The sequence below is a fragment of the Hemiscyllium ocellatum genome, chromosome 5 (genome assembly GCF_020745735.1).
Source record: "Hemiscyllium ocellatum isolate sHemOce1 chromosome 5, sHemOce1.pat.X.cur, whole genome shotgun sequence".
Lineage (NCBI taxonomy): Eukaryota > Metazoa > Chordata > Chondrichthyes > Orectolobiformes > Hemiscylliidae > Hemiscyllium > Hemiscyllium ocellatum.
In genome coordinates, this window is record NC_083405.1 from 88,202,017 (window position 1) to 88,221,737 (window position 19,721).

Genomic DNA, 19,721 nt, shown 5'->3' on the forward strand with positions numbered 1-19,721 from the left:
TGTTGCTACTGGAAGAGTTCATTATCCAAATATCAGCTATACTAACATCAGAGTAAAGGAAAAGGGGGTGTGGAGGAGGGAAGAATTCCTGAAATGTGTTCAAGAGAATTTCATTGACCAATATGCTTTCAGGCTAACTAAATTCTCAATTGTTACTGGTGGGATTTGAGCTCGGAATTTTTAGATTCAAAAGCTCAGTAACATGATTACCACATTATCCATAATTTTTAATGCTTACCTCAAGCAAATCTAAGAAAAGAAAAATGCCTCCCATTTCAAGAAAGCTGTCTTCAGCTGTGTAGCACCCAACAATGCAGCACCTGTAATAAACATGAAATAATTGCATTTAACTTTTTCATTACTGCTTTATCTGCTGGATGACGTGAAAATTTATTCATCCTACTGCCATTTTCATTTTTGGAAAATATATCTTAATTTGTATTAAGTTACATGACTCCCTTCAAAAGTATTTCTTTGGTGCTAAGGTGCTTTTGCAGATTTTGAGGGTGGAAAAGATGCTTCACGCACACAAGGTCTTCTTTGTTTTTTGGCATATTTTTCTCTACCAATCAATTTTGCATTAAAAGTTGCAAAGACAGTGAAAATGCCAAATCTGAGTGCTAACAACAGGTTGCTTAAATGAAATACCTATTTCTTCAATCATGTTGATTGCTACTTATGCCCATTATATTTTATTGTATTGTACACTATAAAATTATTTTAGTAATTTGCATCTTTTATTCTTAAGACAGTGACTCATGCTACTGTATGGCAAATTTCAGTAATACCTTGCTGTTTGTGTTTAACCCAGAAGTGTGCTTTAAGTAACATAACCACCTCAGCCAACATAGCAACTGTTGCTTCCTTGTCCTTGTTTATTATACTAATCCAAAATATTTGAAATCTCCACGATTATTGGGTGGCAAAACGTTTGGATGAGTAATACTAGAATACCGATCTACTGAACAAATATGAACAGTGCATCTCAGTAACTTTGACAAGCGTGAGGTTAGCTGAAACTCCGCTCCCATCTCCTTATTTGTAGTAAGTACGGTTCTGAAGAAGGGTCACTGGACCCAAAACATTAACACCGATTTATCTCCACAGATGCTGCCCGACCTGCTGACATTTTCCAGCAATTTCTGATTTTGTTTCAGATTTATAGCATCCAAAGTTCTTTCGGTTGTTTTAAGCTCAACTCACTTCAGACTTCCTGACTCGACATCACCTCACCCTGGGCCTGATATTTCTACAACGTTATCAACCCAACAAACCGTGATCCATGACCTGTGCTCATCTCCATCTCCTCTTCACAGCCTTGATATCTCATCTCCAACCTGACCTGACAACTCTAACCAGACATCCCAATCCCCAGAACTCGAGGGTTTGTTCTGTAGTACTACAGGAATGTGTGTGTGTGTGTGTGTGTGTGTGTGTGTGTGTGTGTGTAGAAAAACATAGAAAAATACAGCGCAGTACAGGCCCTTCGGCCCTCGATGTTGCGCCGACCGAAGCTTACCTAACCTACACTAGCCCAATAATCTCCATATGCTTATCCAATGCCCGCTTAAATGACCATAAAGAGGGAGAGTCCACCACTGCTACTGGCAGGGCATTCCATGAACTCACAACCCACTGAGTAAAGAATCTACCCCTAACATCTGTCCTATACCAACCTCCCCTTAATTTAAAGCTGTGTCCCCTAGTAACAGCTGACTCCATTAGCGGAAAAAGGTTCTCACTGTCAACCCTACCTAAACCCCTAATCATCTTGTACACCTCTATCAAATCTCCCCAAACCTTCTTTTCTCCAATGAGAACAGCCCCAAGTGCCTCAGCCTTTCCTCATACGATCTTCCTACCATGCCAGGCAACATCCTGGTAAACCTCCTCTGCACCCATTCCAATGCCTCCACATCCTTCCTATAGTATGGCGACCAAAACTGCACACAATACTCCAGATGAGGCCGCACCAGAGTCTTAAACAACTGCAACATGACCTCAGGACTCTGGAACTCAATTCCTCTACCAATAAAGCCCAGTACGCCATATGCCTTCTTCGCAGCACTATTTACCTGGTTGGCAACTTTCAGAGATCTGTGTACATGGACACCAAGATCCCTCTGCTCATCCACACTACCAAGTAGCCTACCATTAGCCCAGTAATCCATCTTCTTCTTACTCCTACCAAAGTGAATGACTTCACACTTAGCTACATTGAACTCCATTTGCCACCTTTCTGCGCAGCTCTGCAACTTATATATATTCTGCTGTAACCTGCCCCATCCTTCTTCGCTGACCATAACTCCACCGACTTTCGTATCATCTGCAAACTTGCTCACCCAGCTTTCAAGCCCCTCCTCCAGGTCATTTATAAAAATGACAAACAGCAATGGTCCCAAAACAGATCCTTGTGGAACACCGCTAGTAACTGCACTCCAAGATGAACCTATACCATCCTAATCCAAACCTCTAATGCACCCTCAATGCCATACCTCCGTAATTTTTGCAGTAGCCTACCACGGGGTACCTTATCGAACGCCTTGTTAAAATCCATATACACCACATCTACTGCTTTACACTCGTCCCCTTCCTTGGTCACCTTCTCAAAGAACTCAACAAGGTTTGTGAGGCACGACCTGTCCTTCACAAAACCATGCTGACTATCCATGATCACATTATTCCTATCCCGATGTTCATAAATCCTATCCCTTACAATTCTCTCTAAGACTTTGCCCACAACAGAAGTGAGACTCACTGGCCTATAGTTACTAGGGCTATCCCTACTCCCCTTCTTGAACAAGGGGACCACATTTGCTATCCTCCAGTCTTCTGGCACTATTCCTCTAGACAACGACGACATAAAAATCAAGGCCAATGACTCCGCTATCTCCTCCCTAGCTTCCCAGAGGATCCTAGGATAAATGCCATCAGGCCCAGGGGACTTATCTATTTTCACCCTTTCCAGTATTCCCCAGACCTCTTCCCTACATTCCTCAAAGCCATCCATCCTAATCACTTGTGACTCAATATTCACATCAGCAACAATGTCCTGTTTCTGAGTGAATACTGATGAAAAGTATTGATTTAGTGTCTCTCCAATCTCCTCCGCCTCCACGCACAACTTCCCTCTACTATCCTTGACTGGACCGATACCTACCCTAGTCATCCTTTTATTCCTGACATACCTATAGAAAGCCTTTGGGTTTTCCCTAATCCTATCAATTAAGGACTTTTCATGTCCCCTTCTCGCTGCTTTTAGCTCTCTCTTTAGATCCTTCCTGGCTACCTTGTAACTCTCAATCGCCCCAACTGAACCTTCACGCCTCATCTTTACATAGGCCTCCCTCTTCCTTTTCACAAGGGATTCCAATTCCTTATTAAACCACGGCTCCCTCACAAGACCCTTTCCTCCCTGCCTGACTGGTACATACTTATCAAGGACACTCAATAGCTGCTCCTTGAACAAGCTCCACATATCATTTGTGTCCTTCCCTGGAAGCCTATTTTTCCAATCCACGCTTCCTAAGTCGTGCCTCACCGCATCATAATTTCCCTGCCCCCAGCTATAACTCCTGCACTGCAGTGCACACTTATCCCTCCCCATCACTAGAGTAAAAGTCACCGAGTTGTGGTCACTGTCCCCGAAGTGCTCACCTACCTCCAAGTCTAACACCTGGCCTGGTTCATTACCTAGAACCAAATCCAGTATAGCCTTACCTCTTGTTGGCCTGTCTACATATTGTGTCAGGAAACCCTCCTGCACACATTGGACAAACATCGACCCATCTAACGAACTCGAGCTATAGCTTTCCCAGTCAATATCTGGGAAGTTAAAGTCCCCCATAACAACCACCCTACTACTTTCACTCTTCTCCTGAATCATCCTCATAATACTTTCCTCTACGTCTCTCAGATTATTAGGAGGCCTGTAGAAAACTCCTAACAGGGTGACCTCACCTTTCCTATTCCTAACCTCAGCCCAAACTACCTCAGATGGCGAGTCTTCCTCCATCGTCCTTTCCACCGCTGTAATACTATCCTTGACAAGCAATGCCACACCTCCCCCTCTTTTACCCCCACCTCTGACCCTACTAAAACATTTAAACCCTGGAACCTGCAACAGCCATTCCTGTCCCTGTTCTACCCATGTCTCTGTAATGGCCACAACATCGAAGTCCCAGGTACCAACCCACGCTGCCAGTTCACCTACCTTATTTCTTATACTTCTGGCATTGAAGTATACACACTTCAAGCCACCTTCCTGTTTACAGGCACCCTCCTTCGAGATCGATGCAATGTTCCTAACCTCCCTACACTCAAGGTCCACACTCAAGACCCTACACTCAGGGTCAGGTGAATGGGCCATGCTAAATTGCCCGTAGTGTTAGGTAAGGGGTATATGTAGGGGTATGGGTGGATTGCGCTTCGGTGGGTCGGTGTGGACTTGTTGGGCCGAAGGGCCTGTTTCCACACTGTAAGTAATCTAATCTAATCTAACTACAACTATATATGTGCGGTATTCCACTGATACCTGTATTGCCCACCTGATCAGGCTCATGTCTGCCTTATGTGTACACTTTCTGGATCTCCATTGGCTTCCAGATGAGAAAACCACCCTTGAACCTTTCTACCCTGGACTTAGTCATGAGGTGTTATGAAGATAGTAGGTTTTCAGCCCTGTCTATTCCCACCCAAATAAATGGGAACCTGGCCATCCAGCATGCCTCTTTGGGGAGAATTTAATTTTATCCTTTGTTTAAGTCACAGCTTGTTTTCCTACTTTTCTTTGCATCGTCAGAAAGTTTCACAAGAATTCACACTGTTCCTTTATCCAACTTATTAGTGATAGATAATGCTAGATAGTCGAGGCTTCAGCATTGATATCTGGGGTATCACAATATTTACAGATTGTCGACCTTAAAAAGATTCAGTATGCGGAAAATTACATTTTTTGGCTAGTGCAATTTGTGTTGAGTTTGGTGGAGAGAAACTCACCATGAGGCTGGGTGACTTTATCTTATTAAACTTGCCACTTTATGCTGTAATTGCCATTGGAAATCCAGTGGCATATATCACTTTGCACCACTGAAGTACTGTGCTGCCCTGTTTACTGGAGTGATGCATAGGAGGGTGGTCTTCTTCTGGGAGGGCTGACAGAGAATGCTGTGCCGCTACATGAGGTCTGTCTGGTCAGAGATTGCCACATAGGTTAGTGCCCTGTCCAGACTGTGGGGGAACCAGTTAAGAGTGCTGGAAGAAGGTCAATAACCTTCCCTGTGCCACCAGGGTAACTGCCACACTTTGTTTTCTGCCAATTTACACTTCATTCTATCTCTGCTACTGTATTCATCTGCCACCAAGGCTTCTGCTCTTTGCATGCAATATCTTGCATCACTTACTCCATCTTACAATGAGCTGTTCCAAGTAGTCATCACTCACTGGACATCTACTACAAAACCAGCATCCCTTGCTGCCACATCATCTTCAAGAGCCCAAAGTGTACCTGAGGGAGCACTGGCATCTGCCCTGCTCTTAACCGGTGACTAGACAGAGATAGCTGACAAGGGCAAGTTGGCACTGAGGTTCTCCAACAGGAACACGGAGGTCTTAGAATCATAGAATTTGGACAGAAAGAGGCCATTCAGCCCTTTGAATTGGCACTGATCCTTTAAAAAGCATCCCACTGAGAATTACCCCACTCTATCCTCTTAACCCTGCATTTACCAAGGCTACTCCACCTAGCCTGAACTTCCCTGGATACTATTGGAGTAATTTAGCACGATCAATCTACATAAGCTGCACATCTTTGGACTGTGTGAGGAAACTCGAGCACTTGGATGAAACCCACTCAGAAGGGGAGAATTCCATGTGGAGAGCAACATAAGGCTGGAATCGAAACTAGGTCCCTATGTGGTGCAGCAGCAGTGCTAACCACTGAGCTACTGTGCCGCCCTGTTTAATAGAGTGATGCATAGGAGGGCTGACAGAGAATGCTGTGCTGCTACATGATGTCTGCCTGGTCAGAGATTGCCACGTGGATTAGTGCCTTGTCCAGACTGTGGGGGGCCAGGTAAGAGTGCTGGAAGAAGGTCAATAACCTTCTCTGTCCTATCAGGGTAAATGCCACATTTTGCTCTCTGCCAACTCACACCTCAATCTATCTCTGCTACTGTATTCTTCTGCCACCACGGCTTCTGTTCTACTGCATGCAATATCTTGCTTCATTCACTCTCCTTCCCTTCCCATCTTGCTACACCATTAGCCCTGAATCCTCTGCTTCGTCACTACCTCAGAACACCTCAACAACTTCCCTTCCAATGCATCAGCACATGTCAACCCCATTCACCCCCTTTATGTCATTATAGGAAAAGACACCTCACATCAGGGCAGAGTCAGGATGGCCTGGTGTGAAGGGATGGGCAAGAAGACCATGTCTGAACCATTTCATAGAATCACAGAATCCCTACAGCGTGGAAACAGGTCATTTGGCCCAACAAGTCCACACAAACCCTCCAGAGTAACCTATCCAGACCGTATTCCCTACCCTCTACATTTATCCCTAACTAGTGCACCTAACTTGCACATCCCTGAACACTATGGGCAATTTAACACGGCCAATTCACCTAAACTGCAAATCTTTGGATTGTGGGAGAAAACCAGAGCACCTGGAAGAAACTGACACAGACATCAGAAGAACATGCAAATTCAACACAGAGAGTCGCCCGAAGTTGGAATCGAACAGTGTTCCCCGGCGCTGTGAGGCAGCAGTGCTAACCACTGAGCTACTGTTTGGATTAAAAAATCCCAGGGTCACTCCACCTAATCTTCACAATCAGTGGATTTGACTTCAGAGTAAGCCTCCTCCACCCCTAAAGTTGCACAAAAGGGAAACTCAGTGAGGCACACTGGGAGGGAGAGGAGAAGAAAGGTTTTGTGATCACATATGTGTGGCTCACAGCTGACACTTATCTACAAAGTTTTAGTTTGTAATAAAGTTTGTTTATCACCATTCATGTGGCTGTTCATATCTCTATGTAAGGCCTAGGTGCTTCATTGTGCTCTTTGGGTGCACTCCTTGCTCCCATGGGATGTGGTATGGCGGAGATATTCAATGAATGCATGTGAGCGTAGTGTTAACACCATGTGTTCTTGCATTGGCTCATTCTGACAAATTGGGCCCTCTGCCCATCAGCATTGCTCACTTTTAGATGACTGTCTATTTCAGGCAGTTCCCCAGTAGTGATGGTGCCAGCAAGGTTCAACATACAGTGAAGGTCAATGCTGCACAGTGGCTAAGTAGTACACTGCCTGAATGCAGTGTACTCAATATCTCATTTGTATGACATCAATGTCCTTCCCCTGTGAATTCTCAGTGACCAGTTGTAGATGCAGCTGCCTCCCTCATATCTTGGCTCACTTACTTCTCCCAGCATGCGAGAACATTTCAAGTTATCGTCCTGGACATTATGCAATTTTGGTGTGCTTCATGATTTAATTGGCAGTGCATGGTCCTCTGCCTTTGGCTTTCAGCCTCAGCATTAACATGCTATTGAGATGCTAATATCACCTGCTCCCGCTCACATACCCATTTGCCTACTCCACAGACTTCACACTTACCCAGGTCATCAGCCAGGCCAGGTAAATGCATCTACACTTCCCTTACTTCCCCCACTGAATCCCCATTCTCCATTTCTCCATCTCTAAATAATGGCAAAGGGATGAATGTGGCCCACTCCCTTGACTAGTACTGGCCAATATCTGCACAGACCTGACTGGTTGCCTCATGTGTTTCAGACTGTGGCCAACTTCCCTTCAGCCTAAGTCTGGTCCCAATAGAGACAAAGGGCTGACCATGACCTGCACCTTGAAGCACAAAGAAACAGGCCCACTGTGATGTGATGTTTGACCGTGGCTGAAGCCAACGACTGGCATGGATGGCTGCCCTTGATTAATTGCTCTGGACCCCCTTACTGATGGATGCCTCCATGGAGTTGGTGGTAACCTGACATTGCTCACTGATGTATGAGAAGAGCTAGGTGAGCTTGGTTGAGCATGGCTATGCAGCATGGCCACCTGCCTGTATACAGCACTAACTGCAAGCGCAATGGCAAGGGCAGGCATGTATGTTGCTGGCATGCTGCTAGGCACCATGTGACTCTGTGCTGGAACAGCTAGCGAACAACCTTGGTGGGCAGCCTGATGCAACAGTGATCTGGGTATCTTTCCCTATGCAGTTACTGTATCTGATGTGGCTGCAATCTGTTGGTTGTCGGTGTCATACATTTCAAATGCGTGAGACTGTAGGGTGCATTGTCAGGGCATTGCAGATGCCAGGATGATGATCATGCCTCCCTGAAAGTTGGTTGCCAATATCCTTGGTGAAAAGGTGCTTTTGGGTCTCATGCTTATGCCATGCTCTGCATTGGGGCAATGGACAACAAGGAAGTTATTTGGAGAAAGCAGTGAGCTGAACCAGATATCTATTGGTTGCTCTTTACCCACACTGCATGTTACAGCTTCAAAGAACTGGCTCAAAGAAGGGCACTATTAGTTGTTAAATATTCTTGGATACAATGTATTCAATAAACGTAGGAAAGTGGGAGAGGTGGGAATACTGATAAAGAATGACAGAAAGGAGAACATTACATCACTGGAGAGAGATTGTGTTCCAATAGGTCAGGGACAGAATCTGTTGGGCTAGAGCTAAGGTTCAACCATGTTATTGGAGCACTCTACGGCTCACCAACCAGTGGGAAAAATGTACATGAACAAACTTTCAAGAAAATAACAGAGAAATGCAAAGGGAGACTTTATCTGAATGTGGACTGACATAGCAGTAAAAAAACAGAGTGGGGCAATAGTGGCTACAGTATTCAAAAGAATATTCTATAGCAGTACATTTCCTCTCTAACTATTTTTGGTAGTGTAGATGAGCAGAGAGATCTTGGTTACCTAGATCCCTGAAAGTTGCCATCAGGTTGATAGGGCTGTTAAGATGGCATACAGTGTGTTAGCTTTTATTAGTAGAAGAATTGAGTTAGAACCATGAGGTCATGCTGCAACTGTACAAAACTCTGATGCAGCCGCATGCAGAGTATTGCATGCAGTTCTGGCCACCACATTATAGGAAGGATGTGGAAGCTTTAGAAAGGGTTCAGAGGAGATTTACTAGGATGTTGCCTGGTATGGAAGGAAGGTCTTACGAGGAAAGGCTTGAGGGTGTTTTCGTTAGAGAGAAGAAAGTTGAGAGGTGACTTAATTTAGACATACATGATAATTAGAGGGTTAGATAGGATGGACAGTGACAGTCTTTTTCCTCGGATGGTGATGGCTAGCATGAGGAGACATAGCCTTAAATTGAGGGGTGTTAGATATAGGACAGACGTCAGAGGTAGCTTCTTTACTCAGAGTAGTAGAACCATGAAACACACCACCTGCAACAGTAGTAGATTCACCAACTTTAAGGGCATTTAAATGGTCATTGAATAAACAAATGGACAAAAATGGAATAGTGTAAGTTTCGATGGGCTTCGGATTGGTTTCACAAGTCAGTGCAACATCGAGGACTGAAGGGCCTGTTCTGTGTGGTAATGTTCTATGAAAGGGGCGCTGCTAAACTGTTTCTTAGGAATGAGATGAGCCAAGTGGAACAAGTACTCGTAAGAGAACACTAAGGGAATTGTGATCATTGTATCATTAGATTTAGATTGTCGTAGAAAAGACAAGGAGTGAAAGTGTGAAAATAATTAACTTGAGGAAAGCCAACTTTGATGGGTAAGAATAGATCTGACTTAGATAAATAAGAATCAAGGGTTGGATGCTAAAATTATAAATGAACAATGGATTATCTTTAAAGAAGAGATAGTTCAGACAGAGTAAGTGTCTGAAAAGTAAGTGAAAAGTAAGATAATTAAATGCACAACTCCTCCCAATTGACAAAAGAGATGGACGTTAAAATGAAGAATAAAAATGTGTTTATGATGGACAACAGGTGGACAACAGAGTACAACAGAAAATTAAGCTGAATGTAAAAGGTTCAGAGAAGGATTAAGTAAGTGAAGCAAACAGTGAGTTTAAGAACAGATTGTACACTTAAAGGCATCAGGATCAAATTCAACTGAAAGACACTGTGGGAAGAGAAAATGAAAAACTTGGAGACACTGGTCATAATTTCTGAGTCTTCCTTAGATTCAAGCGTGATGTCAGGGAACTGGAGAATTTCAAATGTCACACCGTTGTTCAAAAAAGGGCGAAGCCAAGCCCAGCGACTACGTACCAGTTAGTTTAACTTACTTAACATACCAGCTAGGGAAACTTCCGGAAACAGTAATTTGTGAGAAAATTAATAGTCACTTGGGCAAATGCAGGTTAGTTAATGAAAGCTAGCATGGATTTATTAAAGATTAATTGTATTCAACTAACATGTTTATATTTTTATCAGAGAGGGTTGGTGAGAGCAAGGTTATTGATGTGTTTTACATATAGTTCCAAACGATGTTTGTTAAAGTTCCACAAAATAGACTTGGGAGCAAAATTAGCGCCATGCAATAAAAGGAACAATAGCAACTTGAATACAGTATCTGTGAATTGGGTGGACAAGGGCAGATGCAATTCAATACAGAAAAATGTGAGATGATTCAATTTGTTGAAAGACTGTGGAGGGCAATAGAAAATAAAGGATACAATTCTAAACGTGGTACAAGGGTCAGAAGGGAGGTGGAAAATATATGCATAACTGATTGAAGAGTGGTAAATAAAGCATAACACATTTAAGTCTCATTAATATGGGCATAGAGTACAGAGCAAGAATGTTCTATTAAACATCTAAACTTGTTCATTCTGAATCTACATTACTTCTAATCTCTCCAGCAGCTATGTGGATCTCCATGGCTGTGGTAGGCAGCTTGGAGGGAATGAATTGTGGTGAGTTTGGGAAAATTTAAATCTTTAGAATGCACAGCAAGGCAATAAAATGTGCAAAAAGATTTACCAGAGTGATTTCAGAAATGAGGAATTTATGTTACATCGCTGGATGAAGAGAAGGTTGAGTGAAAATATGATAAGGTTATTCAAATTTTTGAGGGTTCTGGACCGAGTTGAAAGGAAGAACCAATCCCATTGATGGAAGAATTAAGAATCAGAGTGCACTGTTTTAATGTCGCAAAAAATATTTTGCAAGTTGTTAGGATCTGAAATATGCTGTCTGAGAGCTTGGTGAGGAAGCACAATCAAGAGGAACTGGATTATTGTTTGAAGAGAAGGAGCATATAGAGCAGTGGGGAGAAAGTAGAGGATTGACATGAGTGAAATTGCTCTGTCAGAGAGACAGCACAGATATGATAGCCTAACTAATCCCCTTTTATTCAGCAACCATTTTGTTATTCTGTCATAAATTTGCCAAAAACAACTTTTCCATAATAGGAAGAATTTTGCTTTATAAATTATCCTGCTACTACTTCCTTAATAGTAAGGAATTGGCTATTTTTGTCTCTCCGGTTAAGACTGTAAAACGTGAGTGAGTAGATAAAGAAGATTAAAGGAAATCAACTTGAAATATTAAATCCTGGAGCTGTATATCATGTGTGTTTTTGGCAGGGGGGTGGATGTAAATTAGGACGAGTGCCTAGCCCACCACCTTCCTATCCACCTCGAGGTAACCCCAATGGGCTAGATGGGCACTGAAATCAGCAACTTGGCCACCATTTGTAATAGGTAATTCTGAATCAACTGAGCTTGCTAAAAGCTCAGCTGACTCTAGTAATAGTGTGTCCATGCCATACAATAGTTGGTGTGGGCAGCCAAGCAGGAGTGAGCAGCTTTTTAAAAAAGTTTTAATTTGAAGAACAGTAAGTAATAGAGTACTCTATTTTGAGCCTTTTTTTGTACATCAGGGGCAATGACTTCCCAAAGATAGTGCTCACCCCTCCTTTCTATCTGCACAGTCTTTTAAAACTACACTTATACTCCTTACCCTCCTCTCTCAGGGTTTTTAGTTTATTGACTCATTCTGAAATTGCGGGCTTCTTTTGCCATCATTTATTACCAATTGCAGTTGCTATGAAAAAGATGACAAACCTCTCTCCTACCCAAAGCCCTCTGACTTAACTGGATCTGAGATTGCATCAGACCTCTTTAGTGGGCCTGTCTGCAGTCCCTCAGTTTCTGAAGGTGGGACTGAGAGGCAGAAGTCCTGCTGTGTACCAATTTAGCCTGCCTCTGGCCTTTTATGAACATGGAGCAGGCTTGTTTTTGGTCAGTTAACTTGCTGCTAAGTTTTTATTTTCGTTCATAAAACCTGGCTCCTTTTCTCTCTACAGATCTTGCTAAAATGTGCCAAGCATTTCCAGCAATTTTTGTTTCTATTTTACGTCATTAAGATAGCTATTTTATTCTTGGTTCAGGCAAGCCTAGCTGATTTCAGCTAGACAGCTGGAGTGCTTTAATTGACAGCAACATCCCATCACTTCAGTTCAATGTCTTCCACGGGAAATGTGTGTTTTGAAGATAGAATTAAGCTCAGTAATAAACATCTGTAGTAAAATAGTCTTTTGTCAGTTACCGGTCTAACTATAGAGCCTAGCCAAGGAACTGAATCTGAACAAAAACATTAATGTCTTCAAGTTAAGAGAATGAAAGAAACGGTGAAAAAATTATTGGGAAAAGCAAAAAGGAAAGCAGTTAGCAGTGGAAAGGTGAAAGCTGATCTTAATGGGGTTAAAAAGGATATGATTATTGTTTCAATCCTAGAATGAGCTAATAATTAAAAACAATTATTTATATTTAAAAATTCTTAAATTAGATGGTCATGAATTTTAAAGCTTGCCTGGATGGGTGCAGCTTCAATGACACTCAAAAAGCTTGACACCATCCAGAATATAGCAGCCCACTTGACTGGCAGCACATCCACAAGCATCAATGTCCAGTAGCAAAAGTGTGTACTATCTGCAAGACACAGCGGAAATTCACTTAAGATCCTTAGACAGTATATTCCAAATGCAAAACCCTTTCCATCTAGGATAAGGGCAGCATTTACATGGGAACACCAGTACTTGCAAGTTCCCTCCAAGCCACTCACCATCCTGACTTGGAAATATATCACCGTTCCCTCACTGCAGCAGAGTCAAGATCCTGGAACTCCCTCCATAACAACACTTTGGGCCAATATACAGAACAGGAACTGCAGTGGTTCAAGAAGCAGGTCACTACCACCTTCTCAAGGATAACTAGAGAGAGGCAATAAATATTGGCCAGCCAGTGATGCCCACAACCCATGCGTGAATAAAAATCATTGTCCTCTGAAATTGTTTTGCACTCACAATATTGATATATTGTTGATGTAGGCTTGTTATTCAATGAATAAAACAAGCCTCATGCACTACACTAATTTCATCACAAACATTAAGGTACAAAAATATTAAGAGATAAAACACAACTAATAATGTGAGTTTTTTTGATAAGTTTGCAAATAACACAATAACAGTGTAAATTAAACCCTTATAAAATATCTTATACAAAACATAATATTATGTTACTTTGTGACTGCATTAAGTAAACTTTGTGATAGTGAGGAATGCAGATGCTGAAGAAGTCAGAGTCGATAAAGTGTGGCATTGGAAAAAGCACAGCAGGTCAGGCAGCATCTGAGGAGCAAGAGAGTCAATGTTTCATCAGGACTGGGGAGGGGGAATGGGGGCTGAGAAATAAATGGGAGGGTGGGGCTGAGGGAAAGGTAGTTGTGATGGCAGTAGGTGGGCAACAGTAGAAGGTGATTGTGATAGGTAGGTGGGAAGTTAGGTGGCCTTGATTAGGTGGTAGAGGAGGCCAGTTCTGTGCTTAATCTGCAGTGAGAAACAAAATAGATACTGAGAGAAATTAAAACTGAAATTATTTATTGCAGCATTATAACAAGAAACTTACCAGACACAATCTACTGTTGCCAGTATTAGCTTGTTGTGACCCATGCCACTATAGAACTTATTTGGGTCAATCTTTAATAGCTTGATGAGAATATCTACTCCAAAGGCACCAAAAAGTTCCTAATACGCAATGAAAGAAAGCATTGTGGTTATTTCAAATTAAACAGCAAACTAATTTATTGCACATGCTAGAAATCTGCAATAAGAATCAAACAGTGCTGGACACACTTTGCGAATCAGGAAGCAATTATAAGAAAAAAGAGATATTTCACGTCATATGATCAATGATCATATCAGGCATTACATACATTATTTGATTCAATGCAGAAAAGTTTCAATTTCACATTTAATGTTAAAAGATCATATTAACCCCAAAGCAAATTGTAGTTGATAGACAGTCTCACTCTAAACTCTCTTAGTATCAGGTTGGGTTCCGGTTCCAGATTTATATTATAACTTTAACACAAGGTTAATATATGATTGGAAGTTAAATAGAAAAAAAGAATCAGAAAACTTCAGCATACTAAATGTAGAAATAGAGGTGATGGCCTAGCGGTATTATCTGTAAATTATCAATCCAGAAACTCAGATAGTTTTCCAGGAACCTGGGATTGAATCTCGCCATAGTAGATGCAGAACATGAATCCACTAAATATTTTGAATTAAGGATCTAACAATGACCATGAAACCAGTATCGGTTGCAGAGGAAAACAACCCATCTGATTCACTAGTGTCCTTCAGAAGAGGTCCTCTGTTACCCCTACTTGGTCTTGTCTACATGTGACCCCAAAACCATAACAATGTAGTTGACATTCACATCCAAAATTTCCAAGCAACAATCACCGAAGTCTCAAAAAAGAGATGAACCCAGATAGACCACCTGGCATTGATCTAGGGCACTGGAAATGACAACAGCAAAAACACAGTCCTGTTGGTCCTCAAAAGTCCTCCATACATCTGGGGGCTAGTGCTAAAATTGAGAGAGCTATCACAGAATCACAACAGTAGAGAAATAGGCATTTGGCCCAACATATCCACACTGACCCTCCGAAGAGCATCCCAACGCACACATCTCCTATATTTTCCCTGTAACTCTACTCTTCCCTTGGCTAACACACCTAACCTATATATCCCTGGACACTATGGGTAATTTTTCATGGCCAATGCACCTATCCTGCACATCTTTGGACTATGAGAGGCATACGGAGCACGCAGCGGAAACCCACACAGACACTGGGAAAACATGCAAACTCTACACAGACAGTTGCCCAAGGATGGAATTGAATGGTGAGGCAGCAGTGCTAACCACTGAGCCACCATGTCACTCAAAGACTAGTCAAACATCAGCTTGATTTAGTCAAATTCTTGGATTCAATCATATTTTATAAACAATGTCCCAGACATTATAATTCCTGGAAATGTCCTGACCTTGATATTGAGTCTCATGGAATCAAGTCAAATATGGGCGAGGAAACATCTTGCTGATTACCACATAACATCCTTCCCCAGCTAATGAATCAGTGCTCTTTCATGTTGAAAACACTTAAGGATGGAATACTTCAATGTCCACTACAAAGAGCGGCTCGGCATCTATACTAGTGATAAAGCTGGTCGAGTTCTGAATGACATGTCGAGGACCACATGGTTGTCAAACCATATAAGCAGCAAGTGATAAACAATGCTAAGTGTTGCCACATCCAATGGATCAGGTCTACACTCTGCAATCCTAACATATACAGCTGTGAATGGTGTGGATGTTTAAACAACTCACTGGAGAAGGAGATGCCATGAATATTTGCATCCTTAATGAAGGGAGAGCCCAGCACATTAATACACAAGATAAGGCCAAAACACTCACAACAGCCTTCAGCCAGAGTAGATGATTAATCTCAGCCTCTTCAAGATGCTCCAAGCACGACAGATGCCAGTCTTCAGCCAATTCGATTAACTCCATGTGATATCAAGAAATAGTTGCAGGCACTGGAAATTGCATATGCTTTGGACCTTGCCAACATTCTAGCAATAGTACTGAAGACTTGTGCTCCAGCACTTGCAACACCCCCACTAAGCTGTTCCAATAAAGCTACAAAGTCAACAATTACCTGACAATGTGGAAAATTACCTTGATGTTCCTGTATACAAAAAGAGCAGGACAAATCCAACCTAGCCAATTACTGCCCCATCAATCTACCCTCGATCATCAGTAAAGTGATGGAAGGCGTTACCAACAATGCTATCGTTCATCACAAGCTGAGCAATGAGCTGTTCAGGGATACCCAGTTTCGGTTCTGCCAGGCCACTTAGCTCCTGACTTCATTACCCTTTAGTTCATAAATGGACAAAAGAGCTGCATTCCACAGGTGAGGTGAGAGTGATACCCCTTGAAATCATTTGACTGAGTTTGCATCAAGTAGACCTTGCAAAAGTGGAGTCATTCACAGTCAGAGAAAAATTCTCCAGTAGCTGGAATCATATCTAGCACACAGGAAGATTGTTGTGGTTCCTGGAGGTTAATCATCTCAGCTCCAGAATAAGTCCACAGGACTTCCTCAGGGTAGTATCCTAGACCCAACCACTTTCAGCTTATTCATCAATGACTTTCTCTCTTCATGCCAAAGGGCATTTAGATGACCATCGGATAAACATTTGGATGAAAATGGAATAGTGAAGGTTAGATAGGCTTCAGATTGGTTCCACAAGTTGGCGCAACATTGAGGGTCGAAGGGCCTGTACTGCACTGTAATGTTCTATTCTATTCTATAAGTTCAGAATTGGAATGTTTGCTGATGATGAACAATGTTCAGCACCATTCATGACTCCTCAGATACTGAAAGAGCCCATGTTCGAATGTCAATTCAGTATTCAGAAGGTTGGCTGAAGAAACCTAAGAAGCATAATAGTGTAAAATATCTGAAAATCTGTGGTGAAAAGTCTTCTGCTGACCATGAAGCAGTTAGCAAATTCATTAATTTAATTTTCAAGTTGATATCTGAACAAAGCCTTAGTCCTGAACAAATTTACAATACTGATGAAACAGCTCTCTACTGGTGCTATGTCCCGAGAAAAACATTAACAATGCCTGATGAGAGGGCACCAACAAGTTTTAAGTACACTAAGGACAGGTTAACTATTCTTGGGTGTGCCAATGCTGCAGGCACACACAAGGTGCAATTGGCAGTAATTGGGAAAAGCAAACAACGGAAATGTCTGAAAGGTGTACACAATTTACCTGTGCATTATTATGCAAACAAGAAAACATGGGTAACCCAAGAAATATTTTTCGACTGGTTCAATAACCACTTTGTACCAGCGGCACAAGCTCATTGCAGGCAAGCTGGACTAGAAGAAAACTGTAAAATTTTATTGTTCCTGGACAACTGCTCCGCATATCCCCTTGCCCTATTTCTTGTGAAAAGTAATGTTTTCGGCATTTACTTGCCCCTAATGTGATATGTATTACAGCCTTATGACCAAGGAATTTTGTGCTCAATGAACAGCAAGTATAAAGACTATTTTTTAAACAGTATGCTTGCTGCAGTCAACAGAGAGATAGGAATCCAAGACTTCCTGAAAGAGTTTAGTGTTAAGTGTTACGCAGTTGCTAATGCTTGGAAGGATGCTGATAAATCAACATGAACAAATGCTTAGCACAGACTCTGGCCTACAACGAAGTTTCATGTAAATGAACTTACAGGTGAAGACTTCGAAGGATTTCGTGTCACTAAAGAGAAAAAGATGATAGCAAACCTTGTGAATTACGCACAAAGTGTTTCGGGCTAAAGTGTAAATAAATTACAGGAAGTTGACATCGAAGAAATGCTGAACGTTGACAATGATGCACCTATCGTACCTTCCTTGAGCGATGGGAAAATTGCTGATATGCTGATAAGTGTGACGATAGTAGTGATGATAGTAGTGAATACAGTTGATAAGGTCCCCGTACAATTTGGTGAAACAGTGTGGTCCATTAATTGCTGGCCTTGAACAACATTCATTTATCAGTGAGCAAGAGATTATGGCAATTTACTCAATTAAACAGAGATTGCTTAAACAGAAACCTATGTTAATGAGACAGATGACACTTGAAGAAGTCATTAAAACGCCGTCTGTCATAGTACAGAAGCTGTACATGTTTAAGTTTTACCAAATGTTTTTCTTGGAATATTTTTTCTGGAAATAAAATGTCCTTGAGTATTATGGTCTATGTATTTCATTTATCAGTATATTACTCTATAAAAAAACTGTGTTAGTATTTCTAGTCTTTATTTATCCCACTTAGTGTAAGTATTCATACATTTTTGCTGCAATATTGATGTTTGATTATGGGGTGCTGCCTGTCTGAATTCCGAAAAATTTTGGATAAAGGATTGTCTACCTGTACTAAAATAAAAAACATTAGGATATTAGGAATGCCAATTCTATCAGGGAGTTAGACAAATGAATCAGGAGCAGAAGTTGATCATTTGGCTCATCAAGTCTGCTGCATCATTCAGTGAGGTCATGGCTTATATGATAATTCCTAACTTCACTTTATTATCTTATCCCAGAATCCTTTGAATCTCCTACTGGGTATAAAAAACTGTATATTGCAGCCTTGAAAATACTTAAAGTAGCTTAACCTAGCCTTGAGAGTTCTCTGAGGTAAAGAATTCCACAGATTCACTCCCTCTGAGAGAGAATAAATTCACCTCTCCATCTGAAGTAATCGATTCCTTATTCTAGGATTATATCCTCTGGTCTGAGACTCTTCCACAAGGAGAAGCAACTTTTCTGCACCTACCCTGTCAAGTCCCTAAAAATATTACATGTTCAATAAACGAGCACAGGTCCAGCGTCCTCAACCTGTCTTCATAAGACAATCGATCCCTCTATTTCAGAATCAACTCAGTGAACCTTCTCTGTACTGTCTCCAATGCCAGTATTCTTTTCTTCAGACAAGGGACAAAAACCGTTCACAGTATTCTCGGTGTGGTCTGGGTTATGCCTTCTGTGCATTTACTGGTGCCTACTTAATGTATTTTAGCTGTGGCATAAGATACTGTGCTGTGGACGTGCCGGTGTTGGACTGGGGTGGACAAAGTTAAAAATCACACAACACCTGGTGATAGTTCAACAGGTTTATTTGGAAGTACAAGCTTTCGGAGCGTTCAGTGGAGACAGAGTTTATGATCTCTTTGATCTTTTACTATAAATTCTGTGTTCTATGATCCTGCCCCGCTAACTACCTGACGAAAAATCAGCTCTCCAAAAGCTTGTACTTCTAAATAAACAATCAACCCCACCGCCCTGTGGTCCAATATTTCAACTCCCCCTCCCACTCTGCCGAGGACATGCAGGTCCTGGGCCTCCTCCACCACCGCTCCCTCACCATCTGACGCCTGGAGGGAGAATGCCTCAGAACACTTGGACCCCAGGGCATCAATGTGGACTTCACCAGTTTCCTCATTTCCCCTTTCCCCACTTTACCCCAGTTCCAACCTTTCAGCTCAGCACTGTCCCCATGACCTGTCCTACCTGCCTATCTTCCTTTCCACCTATCCACTCCACCCTCCTCTCTGACCTATCACCTTCAATCCCAGCCCCATTCACCCTTTGTACTCTTTGCCACCCTCCCCCACCCTCCTCTCTGACTTATCACCTCCATCCCCACCCCCATTCACCTATTGTTCTCTATGCTACTTTCTTCCCAGCCCCACCCCCCTCTCATTTATCTCTCCACCCTGCAGGCACCCTGCCTCTATTCCTGATGAAGGGCTTTTGCCCAAAATGGTGATTTTCCTGCTCCTCGGATGCTGCCTGACC

The 19,721-nt window shown here is 42.1% G+C and overlaps 1 protein-coding gene across 1 annotated transcript in view; it reads right to left on the reverse strand.

Moving 5' to 3' along the window:
- LOC132816210 (cilia- and flagella-associated protein 69-like) overlaps positions 1-19,721 on the reverse strand; it is a 122,298-nt gene that overhangs the window by 37,122 nt on the left and 65,455 nt on the right. The window contains exons 15-16 of the mRNA XM_060825704.1: positions 13,921-14,039; positions 239-320 (exon numbers count right to left, since the gene is read on the reverse strand). Of these exons, the coding sequence (XP_060681687.1) occupies positions 239-320; positions 13,921-14,039 (201 nt within the window). The remainder of the gene's footprint in view (positions 1-238; positions 321-13,920; positions 14,040-19,721) is intronic.